This window comes from Myxocyprinus asiaticus, chromosome 28 (assembly GCF_019703515.2).
Source record: "Myxocyprinus asiaticus isolate MX2 ecotype Aquarium Trade chromosome 28, UBuf_Myxa_2, whole genome shotgun sequence".
In the NCBI taxonomy this organism is placed as follows: domain Eukaryota; kingdom Metazoa; phylum Chordata; class Actinopteri; order Cypriniformes; family Catostomidae; genus Myxocyprinus; species Myxocyprinus asiaticus.
Window position 1 is genome coordinate 16,683,320 of NC_059371.1, and position 12,920 is coordinate 16,696,239.

Sequence of the window (12,920 nt, forward strand, 5' to 3'; positions counted from 1 at the left end):
ACGAATGCCGAACTCGGAGGTACGAGCTTCCCAGGTCCACTTGAAGGCAGCACTGTCCTGCATTCTTTACAACGCTAAAGTTAGTTTTATGTTCGACATTCGTTGGATATTCGGTTTCTCTTACCCGCGCTCTCTTCAGTCGACAATCTTACAAAGATGTCATTAGCACACTTGGTTTAAAGGGAGCACAACTATAATATATGGGCATACTCTGGGTTGACTCTGAACAGTCAACGCTTGGTGTGGCTTAAAACTATGCCTGAAATGCTCCGATGCGCTTTGACTGCCTAGCAGATATAAGGGACCGTCTGAAAACTCCACCCACTACGCTAAAACATAGGAGATGTCCGCTCATTCAATTAACGTGCAAGTTATACATAAAAAAAAAAAAAAAAAAAAGTAAAACACATTTTCACATTCAGAATGTTGTAGTAACTTCCCAGAGGATAGATGGACTTACTACAGGTGAGATTATTACAGTATCATCAATTATATGAGTACAGTAATCAATTATTTTAGAAAAAAAATCACTAAAATTCACCAAAATTATATTTTTTCATTTTAAATGTTGTAGTAAATTCCCAGAGGATATACAGATTTACCTCAGGTGAGATTACATCTGTACATCTGTAGTAAGTCCGTCTATCCTCTGGGAATTTACTACCAATTTTTAGAATGTGAAAATATAATTGTGGTAAATTTTAGTAAATTTTTTTCTAAAATAATTGATTACTGTACTCATATTATTAAACTTACTGTAAAAATGTAAAAGTCCAACTATCCTCTGGGAAGTTACTACAACCTTTAGAATGTGAATATATAATTTTGGTGAATTTTAGTGAATATTTTCTAAAATAATTGATTATTGTACTCATATAATTGATGATACTGTAATAATCTCACCTGTAGTAAGTCTGTCTGTCCTCTGTCCTCCCTTTTACTATAACATTTAGAATATCATTTTGGAGAAGTTTAATGTGTGGAGTTTTTAGACGGTCCCTAACACTCCGTAGGCCAATATTCAATGAATATCGAAACTAACTTTCCCCCGCTTGCATATTAGCGTCGTTACGTCAACTGGAAGATCACTACAAAGTCAGATACTTTCGCGTTGCATAAGAATTTCATTCTGATGCAGTGGTAATTGTAAAAAGTAGCGGTAGGCTTTAATAATTTTGACACACAATTCACGAAATTCCTAAAGGGCGGGAAGACGCTATAAATATCAAAGATGGTAGGTGCCTAAACTTTTTTCCAAAATCAGACTGCTTCCGTATATAGAGTTACTGGAGCAACATAATTTAATTAGGGACCGTTTAGACCGAACGCGTTATTGCGTTATAAAAGCTAGACGTTGTTGTCTCAAGAAATACGTTTTTACTTGACACAGCGTCTAAAAAATGCGGCGCTCCTTCGCGAGACGCTGCAGAGAAAAAACACAACTGGACACGCGGCTCTACGGTCAGAGACGTCCGTCTAGTCGTAGCGTATGTTTTCATTGAAAAATCGAAAAACATTGCAGACGGACACAAAACGCGTTCGGTATGAACGAGTCCTTAGTACTAATGTAGTTAGTGAGAAGCTCAGTTCAAGCGCAGTAAATCATGTATGTATTTAATTTCATATAAACTTAAGAGCAGGGGAGGATCTAGAATTGTTTTAGGGGGTGGCAAGGGGTGGCATGCAGACTATGAGGGGTGGCAACACCAAAGCAAGCACCCATGCTTTGTTCTTATGGTTTAAGGTACCTAGCTTCATTGCAACAAGTACTAGTTCATTAATTGGAGTCACTATCATATTACAAATGTCTATGAGTTTGTGATACAACTGCATTTCCACAGGAGCCACATAGTAACCATTTTGCAACATAAATAATACATTTTTGCACAATAAAAAAATCAGTAACAAAATGTATATCAACAGAGCACCAAGACATTGTCTATTAAACACATTTACAAATTCTAAATGTTCTTAAACTTCACATATAGAACCGACAATCTGGACTAAACGTCACCACCTTATGCAGGCCAAATGTTTTTATTTAGTTTAGTGTACCCATGGATGGAAAATGCATGCTTATCCCTATCACCTTTGTAACAGCTGGAATAAGCCATTTGAAAGTGAAGATTAACACAAAGTTAGGTCTAAGTAAAAAATAAACTGTACAGCTGCAAAACTTGTGAATATTAATTATGTAATGCACAGTAAAATATTATTTTAAATTACCTGTTTCAATCAACAGTCATTCTTAATGACCAACTCAAGCACCCACATATTTCACATAAAATGGTTATTTCATTTCTACATCTGCCACTATCAGTCTTGGGATTTTATTAATCAGTAGATGAAAACATAGATCAGCACTTTGATTAAGAGCATGACTGATTGATCTAGTGGTACATTTTTGCCTTTAGTTTTTAGAGGGTTTGGATTCTAATTCTCCCAAATATAACTTTTTATTTTAATAAAACAAGATTGCATCTGTACGTCAGTGGATGGGTGTTACAATTTAAAAATAAAATGCAATAACATATGCGGGGAGACAAGAGTAGCAGAAACGTAGACACATTTATTGACAGTTCTGTATATGAAAAAAACAGCGAACTCCAAAATTCAGACAGCGACAACCACAAACTCTCCGCACCAGCAGTGGAAACCCGGAAAAAAGTCAATATGTGCCTGTGAACAAGATTACACAACTCACGAACAACCATCGCACAACCCAGCCACGAATCACTCAGTTTACAGTATATAGGGAGGAAACACACTGCGCACCGGTACGCCCCATCAACAATCAGCTGACCTGGATACCGCATACCTGAGAGTGATTATGAGAGAGGGAGAGAAAGAGAAAAAGACAACACACACTACATACACACAAACAATACGGCCGAGAAGGCCATCACAATGGAGGACATGGAAAAGATCGTGAGCTGCGGAATAACTGCCGACACTAAACGACACTGATAACAGCTGCAACGAACACTTATCATAACATTAAAAATAACACATTCCAATGCCGGATCGGCAGTCAAAACACACACAGATGAAATAGAAACTCCTACTCAAGATCTGGAGATGTTTCATCTGGATTATACACACCTGATGATAGCTATTTATTTTGGTCGATGTAGTGATTGAATGCTTCAGCTACTGTAATCAATCACGCTATGGGTCTGTAGTCATTTGTGCATTCGGTGAGAGTTTAGGCAGTTTGACATGAATAAATCCCTATATAATGTCAACATCAACTATAATATACTTACATTTATATTTAATAAATTTGGATACTTATGATGGGGTGGCAATGCTTTTTCTTAGGGTGGCACCCTGGTAGACCCGCCCCTGCTTACGAGGGAGTTTTTTTGTGCTGACAGCAAGTTGTCTTGAGTCATTGCTTCAAACACTCTGGATTGAATTTAGAAATCAAAAGCCAGTTTGTAATCAAAGGTTATTTTTAGCTCTTCTCATCACTGTTTCTTTGTAGTCCACAGATGTACGACTTGCTGTTCCTCTAGCAGTGGTTGAGGAGATCTTACTGAATCTGCCTGCACAGCAGGTAATAAGTGTGTTTCGGCTGGTGTGTCACGAGTGGAAGGAGCTGGTGGACAGTGCTGCTCACTGGAGAGAGCGTTGTCGGAGAGAGGACCTCCAGCCGTGCGATGCCTCCAGACCTCCGGCCGACTGGCAGATGTTTTACTTTCTGGCAAAGAAACGCCGTAACTTGCTCAAGAATCCCAGAGCAGAAGGTAATCCATGATTTTAAATTCCAACTAGCAAACAGTTCAAATGGAAACACGTATAAGTCCTTTATTTTTCTGTCCGTGTCCCTGTTTCTTGGTTTGCTCATTTTATACAATATGTAACAAGGGGTACCTGCTCCGTCTCTGTATTCATCATGAAAAAAGTTTGCCTGAAAAAGCTTCAAGACCCCTGTACTGTACTACAACCATTAACAATAGTTTTGTTAGCCTTTATACTTTTTAGACTTTCAGACAATACTTTGCCTAACCAACATTAAAGGGATAGTTCACCCAAAAATGAAAATTCTCTCATCATTTACTCACCCTCATGCCATCCCATTAGTGCAGAACACAAATTAAGATTTTTCAAAGAATATCTCGGCTCTGTTGGTCCATACAATGCAAGTGAATGGTGACCAGAACTTTGAAGCTCCAAAAAGCAGCATAAAAGTAATCTATATGACACCAGTGGTTAAATCTATGTCTTCTGAAGCGATTTAATAAATTTTGAATGAGAACAGACCAAAATATAACTTTTTTTCACTGTACATCTTTGCCATTGTCTCTTGGCACAATCATGATTTCAAGCTTGATTACACTTCCTAGTGCTTGAAGCATGCGCAGAGCGTTAGATGGCGCTAGGAAGTGTTATCGAGCTTGAAATCATGATCATCAAGGAGACTGCTGATGTCAGGATTTATAGTGAAAAGGAGTTACATTTTGGTCTGTTCTCACCCAAAACCAATTGGATCGCTTCTGAAGATGTGGATTGAACCACTGGAGTTGTATGGATTACTTTTATGATACCTTTTATATTCTGGCCACCATTCACTTGCATTGTATGGACCTACAGAGCTAAAATATTCTATTAAAATCTTAGTTTGACTTCAGCAGAAGAAAGAAAGTCATACGCATCTGGGATGGCATGAGGGTGAGTAAATGATGAGAGAATTTTCATTTTTGGGTGAACTGTCCCTTTAAAGTATTTCTTGATTAACTTGAGTTTTCTAGGTGTAAAATTCAAAATCCTTAAAGAAAATAACTGAGGCCTCAAGTTTTAAAAATGCCACAAAAAGTTACAAAAATGATCTTGGAAAAAGTTATTTTTGCTGTTGTTGTCTTACAATTCGTAATATTCTGTTCCAGGCCATCTAATTATATGGATAATAAATGGATTTAGTGCCTCTTTATATTTGTAGTGATCTTTAGCGGTCAGAACTAATATAAAAAAATATTAGTAAATGCAATATTTATAAATCTCTATATTTGCAGTCTTTGAAGTGAAATATATGCTAGACATTTTTTTTTATAGTTCACCCACCGAACACAAAAGGAAAGTTCTCTCATGAACGTGTGTCACTGTGAACAAGCAGTCATAGCTCTGAATGCATAAAGGACGTCCAGATTTTTTTACTGAAAAATGAATTCTGTTTCGGGTTGTTTCTCATTAAAAACATTTCATACCTTCAGAAGACTTGGAATATGATGCAAAACCTGCATGGACTACTTTTAGTGCTTCATAAGCTTTGAAGTGTCTATAAATTATTATAAAAAGTGAGTGACCATCAAATGCCATTGAACTGAATAGATGGATCGTTATATTTATTACAGTTTTTACTTTTGTTTTCCATATAAGAAAGAAAGTCATATGGATTTGGTACAACAAGAGGGGACGTGAATTATGAGAGAATTTTCATTTTTGGGGGAACTATCCCTTTAAATGTGATAAATGGACGACATTATGTTAGTGTTTTAAACAGTGAGATAAAAATAAGCCCTCATAACGAAACCCCCAGCCCTGCTAATTTTCTACTTCAGATAATGCCTCATTTCTTATTAGAGGAATTAAGTGGATGGGAGATTGTATGGAATGGGGGAAGCCGTTGGGCAGCACATGGAACTAGGAAACCACATCCAGATAACACCATCACCAAATGCTTTGTTACATCTTATGGGTATGTTTGATATTTTAGATCCTTAAGAAAATGTTAAACCCATTTAATTTCATTTGATGTTAAAATCTGAAAACAGCAAGCAAACCCATCTTTGTGTCTAAATGAATCACCTATAAACTTTATCCTCAGGTTATGTTTGAAACGACAGTTGATTGACCTAAAGAAAGAAGGCTACAATCTTGCTTTCATGGATCACTTACAACCTCATATCAAAATATCAGACTGGTGAGCATTCACCCAACCTCCAATGTTATGCTAAAATATCATAGGTGGTTAATATAATATTTTATGTAGTTTGTATTTGTGAATGACTTATCCTATATATATATATATATATATATATATATATATATATATATACACACACACACACACACACACACACACATATATACATACTGTACATATATACACTGTTTCGGAAGGAAATTGGTACTTTAATTCACCAAAGTGGCATTCAACTGATCACAAAGTATAGTCAGGACATTACTGATGTAAAAAAACAGCACCATCACTATTTGAAAAAAGTCATTTTTGATCAAATCTAGACAGGCCCCATTTCCAGCAGCCATCACTCCAACACTTTATCCTTGAGTAATCATGCTAAATTGCTAATTTGGTACTAGAAAATCACTTGCAATTATATCAAACACTGCTGAAAGCTATTTGGTTCATTAAATAAAGCTTAACATTTTCTTTGTTTTTGAGTTGCCGCAGTATGCAATAGACTGGCAAGTCTTAAGGTCAAAAATGGCAAAAAGGAAACAGCTTTCTCTAGAAACTCATCAGTCAATCATTGTTTTGAGGAATGAAGGCTATATAATGCTTGAAATTGCCAAAATACTGAAGATTTCTTACAAAAGTGTACACTACAGTCTTCAAAGACAAAGGACAACTGGCTCTAACAAGGACAGAAAGAGATGTGGAAGGCCAGATGTACAACTAAACAAGAGGATAAGTACATCAGAGTCTCTAGTTTGAGAAATAGATGCCTCACATGTCCTCAGCTGACAGCTTCATTGAATTCTACCTGTTCAACACTAGTTTCATGTACAACAGTAAAGAGACGACTCAGGGGTGCAGGCCTTATGGGAAGAATTGCAAAGAAAAAGCCACTTTTGAAACAGAAAAACAAAAAGAAATTGGACAACAGATAATTGGAAAAGAGCGGTATGGATTGTAACAGGTAAAGGATAGGCAAGGAGGAGGCGGGAACAGGCTGAACAATCAACATAAACTTTTAATGCATAAATGAACTTAAATAATGACCTTAAACCTAAACAGACACACATGCAGCGCAGCCGCGTGTTTCTCTCTCTCGAACCGGCGTCTCTGGCTGCCCCTTACCTCGCTGTCCCGCTGATCAGCTGATTCAGCACCGGACGTGCTCCATCGGCCTGGCCACGCCCTCCACCCTTGAACCTGGGGGAGAGATGAGGGGAGTCTTGGGGAGAGGGAAAGGGCGAGTAGAGACACAGAGAGAGAGAGAGGAGAGAGAGAGAAGAACTTGCTCGCCGGCTCCTGGACGCGCTGTCACCTGGTCCTCAACCACTCCTCTGCCCTCTGGTGGACGCCAGCTCGCTCCTCCCCTGGCAGACGGAACCGCTCCTCCCCTTTTTTTTTGGACTAATTAATGTGATAAGTTTAGGCTTAAACATTATGAAAGCTGTTAAATAATGAAGTTTTGTGCGATCAGTCTCCCGCCTTTCCAAGAGACCTGTTCATATAAAAGTCAATCACTTGCATTTACATTTTACATTTAAACAAGATATAATGTGTATGAATAATTACCAACACTCATGAATATGTCCATAAATATTTATTTTGATGTTTTATGAAGATGAGAATGGTCTTTGCCTAAGCAAAACTAGTTTTCTGGTGGTTGCTAAAGTGTTACATTTGTTTGTAGCACATTTATGCTACAGTATATGCTTACTAGGGTTTTCTAGATGGTTGCTAGGGCATGCTATGCAGTTGTCAAGCTACTGTGTGTTTGGCGCATTGCTACAGTATGTGGTTGCCAGGTTGTTACTATGCTGTTGCTAAGTTGTTTTCTGTGTTTTTTGCACATTGCTCTGGAGTTCACAGGGTGTTCTAGGTGGTTGTCAGGTTGTTGCTGTGCTGTTGTAAAGTTGTTTTAACTGTGTTTCAGCACATTCCTATGCAGTTGCCAGGATGTTCTGGGTGGTTGCTTATTGGCCCAAATGAAAAGAGCCCACCTCCACAAGTCTCTGTTCTGGTCTCTAATATGACTCAACTGCCCCTTTCTGTGTTCCAATTTTTATGGACTGTGGTGTTCATTACATTCATCCCATAAATATGATCATTCTGATTTGACTTGAATGCACCATTAAAGGGATAGTTCATTTAATTTTCTTACCCTCATTCAATCCAAGATGTGTACGACTTTCATTCTGTTTCTGCAGAACACAAACAAAAAAGATTTTCAGAAGAATATCGCTGTTATGTAGGTCAATTCAATGTAAGTGAATGGTGACCAGAACTTTGAAGCTCAAAAAAGCACATAAATGCAGCATAAGAGTAATCCATGAGACTCCAGTGGTTTCAACCAATGTCTTCTGAACAGATCCAATTGGTTTTTGGGTGAGAATAGACCAAAATATAACTCCTTTTTCGACTATAAATCTTGACATGAGCAGTCTCTTTGGCGATCAGGGTTTCAAGCTCGATAACACCTACTATAGCGCCATCTAAGGCTCTGCGCATGCGTCAAGCACTAGAAAGTGAAATCAAGCTTGAAATGATGATCGTGCCTAGAGATTGCAATGGCAAGATATTCAGTGAAAATGAGTTACAATTTGGTTTGTTCTCACCCGAAACCAACTGAATTCCTTCAGAGGACATGGATATAACCACTGTAGTAGTATGGATAACTTTATGCTCCCTTAATGTGCTTTTTGTAGCTTGTAATGTCTGGCCACCATTCACTTGCATTGAAATGACCTATAGAGCTGAAATATTCTTCTTAAAATCTTTGTATGTGTTCTGCAGATGAAAGAAAGTCAAACACATTTGGGATGGCATGAGGGTGAGTAAATGATGAGTACCACCAATCAAATAAGTTGCCATGGGTTTAATGAACTGTTCTGTAATTTATGCAATTTACATGTACTTTTGATACTTAAGTAAATTTAATATCAGTTACTTTCATACTTTTACTTAAGTCGTTTTCTCGTGAGCTACTTTACCTTTTACTTGAGTCAGTTTCCATGAAGGTAACTTTACTTTTACTCAAGTATGACAAATGGATACTTTATACAACACTATCTAAAACTTTTGCACAGTACTATATATAATATATATACAACATTGTTGTGGTGGGGTAGTGGTTGAGCACCGGCTTGTGAATGGAGAGCAAGATCAGGAAATGAGAACCGTAAGGATCATCACCTGGCAATGATTGTCTCTAACAGCTGTTTGTCATTGCAGTGAGAGTTGGAGACGGATTAAAAAGTGAGCCAGATATCAGTGAGTGGAGAGAGAGCTTCACACACACACACCCAGAGACTGTGTTGTTTGAGTTTGATAAAAAGCAAGTTTAAGTTCTGTTAATAAAGACACTTTTGAGTTGGGTTTCGCCATCTCCGCGCTTCCTTCTTTGCCGTAGAGCTACGAGCTTGTTACACTGGTGCCGAAACCCGGGAGCATTAAGGAGGAAGAACGCTGCCATGGATGCCTCACTACTGGATATTCAAGACCTTCGCTGGCATCCACTGGTCACAGCATCAGGCCTTCCTCGAGCTGCTTGCAGAGCAGGAGCAGAGGTTCATCGCGCTTCTCCGGGCTCAAGCGGAGGACCAGCAGGTGCTCCGGAGCTTGCTACCTGAGGAGGGGGCTTCCACCGCAACCCTGTGACCACCCCGCCCCATGTCCCGCTGGTCAAGATGGTGCCCAAGTATGATCTGGATACCTTTTTAAAGCTCTTTGAGCAAACGGCGGGGACCTGTGGTTGGTTAAGCACCCAGTGGGCGGTCCACCTATTACCACTGCTGTCCGGGTGGCCCATCTCGTGGCACAGCAGCTACCAGCTGAGAACCTCCTGGTGTATGCAGATTTGTAAAAGTCCATCTTGCATCCGGTCAGCCGGACACCTGAGCAAGAGCACCAATGCTTCTGATCCCTGACCCTTGGCGAGCATGGCCGCCCGTTTGCCTTCACCCAGCAGCTCCGGGACACCTGCCAGAGGTGGTTGCTGGCTGAGCAACGCAAAGTCGGGGCCGTGGTCAATCTGGTTGTACTGGAGCAGTTTATTGCTGGACTTCCTAGAGGTACGGCAGAGTGGGTCCAGTTCCACCGCCCGGCGTCGCTTCAAACAGCCATCCGGCTGGCAGAGGACCACATGGCAGTGTATTTGGGAGCTGGTGAGCCCCAAGATCCTTCTCTTTCTCTCCTGTCTCCCTTCCTTCCCCTTCTTTCTGTCCTGAAAGAAGGTGCACCCCCCGTTTAGAGTCCCAAACCGGCTCCTCGGCTTCGGGGACTGCACTACCCGCCGGTTTCCCCTGTCCCTCTCCACTCTCACTCCAAGGTTGGTGAACCCACTGCCGCAAGCATGAAGTCTGGGCCAGTCTGCTGGAGCTGCAGGGAGCCCGGGCATTTCTGGGACCAATGCCTGGTGATGGAGGTGGGTAAATTGGTTCAGGTCCCCAATGCGCCGCAGGCCGCCCCCGATCGAGCTGGGACATACCGCATACACGTGAGTATTAAGGGGAGTACATACCAGGCCTTGGTGGATTTGGAGTGCAGCCAAACCTCCATCCATCAATGCCTGGTTCAAGATGAGGCTTTGGGTGCTAGTCACAATGTGAATGTAAGGTGTATGCATGGTGATATCCACGATTATGCTATAGTGACTGTGACAATTCAATTCCAGGGACAAAAGCGTAGTGTCGAGGCTGTGGTTAGTCCCCGCTCACCCACCCGCTAATTGTGGATACGAATTGGCCAGCGTTTACCACTTTATTAAGGGAAATTTGTGCGGATAGGTCCTGTAATAAAGTGTCTCGGTGTGGGATTTGTAATACGCTGGCTGGGGAGGCGGAGCCGGGGCTGCCTATGTCGCTCCTTTGCACCCGCTTCCTTTGATCGAGGCCCCCTTCGAGAGAATTGGCATGGACCTCATCGGGCCATTAGAGTGGACTGCACGCAGACATCACTTTGTGTTGATTCTGGTGGACTACGCAATGCTATATCCGGAAGCAGTGCCTCTACGCATCATTTCAGCACGTAGTGTTGCAGAGGCACTCTTCAGAATCATCTCCCAAGTGGGGATTCCAAAGGAAATCCTCACTGATCAAGGCACTACTTTCATGTCACGTACACTACACGAGCTGTACGGATTATTGGGTATTAAATCGATTCTGACAAGCGTTTACACCCACAAATGGATGGCTTAGTAGAACGGTTTAATCAAACCCTGAAAAATATTTTTCATAAGTTCATGTACGAAGATGCGTGGAATTGGGATAAGTGGCTTGAACCCCTGTTATTCGCAGTTCGAGAGGTCCCGCAAGCCTCCATAGGGTTCTCCCCGTTTTAATTATTGTATGGGCGTAAGCCTCACGGTGTCTTAGAATTGGGAGGAGGGACCTTCAATCAGCAAAAACTAAATTCAATACATTCTTGACCTGAGAGCAAAACTCCACACATCGGGGCAACTATAACAGGAGAATTTGCTACAGGCTCAAGAACGTCAGTTCTGGCTGTATAACAGGGGAGCTCAGCTATGGGAATTTACACAGGGAGATAAAGTCCTTGTATTACTACCCACATCAAGCTCTAAATTACTCACAAAGTGGCAAGGGCCCTTTGAGGTCACACGGCAAGTCGAGGAAGTCGATTATGTGGTGAAACAAATGGATAGGGGCAGAACACAGCAAATTTACCACCTCAACCTCTTAAAACCGTGGAGGGAGGTGGTCCCCATTGCTTTGGCGACAGTGGTTCCGGAGAGGGAGGAGCTTGGGCTGGAGATGAAGTTAAAAACCAATCGAGTCACCCCGGTCACTTGCAGAGACCACCTTTCACCATCGCAAGTCACGGACATGGCCCAGTTGCAAAAATAATTCTTGGACAAGTTCTGGCCCCTTCCCGGTTGTACGAACCTCATCAAACACCATATCGAATCAACCCCAGGGGTAGTGGTACGTAGTCATCCCTACCGATTGCCCGAGCACAAAAAAAAAAAAGTGGTTTGGGAAGAATCCCTCAGTGACTGGGCTAGCCCGGTGGTGCTGGTTCCGAAGAGCGACGACTCGGTCCGGTTCTGTGTGGATTATAGAAAGGTCAACGTGGTGTCTAAATTTTATACATATCCAATGCCTCCTATTGACGAACTGCTCTATAGGTTGGGCGCGGCTCCCTTTTATTCGACACTGAACCCCACGAAGGGTTATTGGTAGATCCCCTTAAAACCAATGTCCCATTTGAAAATGGCCTTCTCCACACCGTTTGGCTTACACCAATTCGTGACCCTTCCGTTCGGTTTGTTTGGGTCCCCGGCTACATTTCAGCGCCTTATGGACTGAGTCCTCAGACTGCACTCTGTGTACACCACTGCCTATCTGGATGACATCAATATATACAGTAATGATTGGCAGTGGCACATACAGCATCTGAAGGCAGTTCTTTGGTCGCTACGACGGGCGGGACTCATGGCAAACCTCAAGATGTGCGCTGTTTGTCATTGCAGTGAGAGTGAGCCAGACGCCAGTGAGGGGAGAGAGAGCTACGCACACCCAGAGACTGTGTTGTTTGAGTTTGATAAAAAAACGAGTTTAAGTTCTGTTCTGTCATTTTTAAGTTGTATTTCGCCATCTCCCGCTTCCTCCTTTGCCGAAGAGCTACAAGCTTGTTACAAACATACATACTGTATATATGCATAGGTTTTTATTTTGTTGTTTTTCACAGAACAAAAGTGATGATTGATTATGAGACTAAACATTAAACTGACAATAAGAATAGAGTACCAATCAATTAGGAAAAGGAAACAACAATTTGCAATTTATTTGATTTAATGTCTGGTACAGGTATATCCCCCGCTGTGATTGTGGGAGTCAGTATCAGATCTGTGTAGAGTTGCTTGATCAGCAGAAGGAAGTGATCAGTATCTTTCAGCCTGAACCAGTATTCTTTCCACAGTGGAACGATGAGCAGTGGTGTGAAGTGAGTACAATAATAAGAGTAGATACACTCTTTGTTCAGA

At 41.2% G+C, this 12,920-nt stretch overlaps 1 protein-coding gene across 4 annotated transcripts in view; it reads left to right on the forward strand.

The window, feature by feature from the left end:
- Window positions 1-903: 903 nt before the first annotated feature.
- Window positions 904-12,920, forward strand: part of LOC127419409 (F-box only protein 6-like) — a 312,359-nt gene continuing 300,342 nt past the window's right edge. For 2 of the 4 annotated variants that reach the window (XR_007893666.1, XM_051660764.1), the window contains exons 1-5: window positions 904-1,234; window positions 3,488-3,749; window positions 5,584-5,698; window positions 5,828-5,923; window positions 12,745-12,880. Coding sequence is in view for 3 of the 4 variants with exons in the window: in XM_051660764.1 (XP_051516724.1) it covers window positions 1,232-1,234; window positions 3,488-3,749; window positions 5,584-5,698; window positions 5,828-5,923; window positions 12,745-12,880 (612 nt within the window). In the remaining variant the exon portion in view is untranslated. The remainder of the gene's footprint in view (window positions 1,235-3,487; window positions 3,750-5,583; window positions 5,699-5,827; window positions 5,924-12,744; window positions 12,881-12,920) is intronic. The other 2 variants (XM_051660765.1, XM_051660763.1) reach the window with 2 other exon arrangements.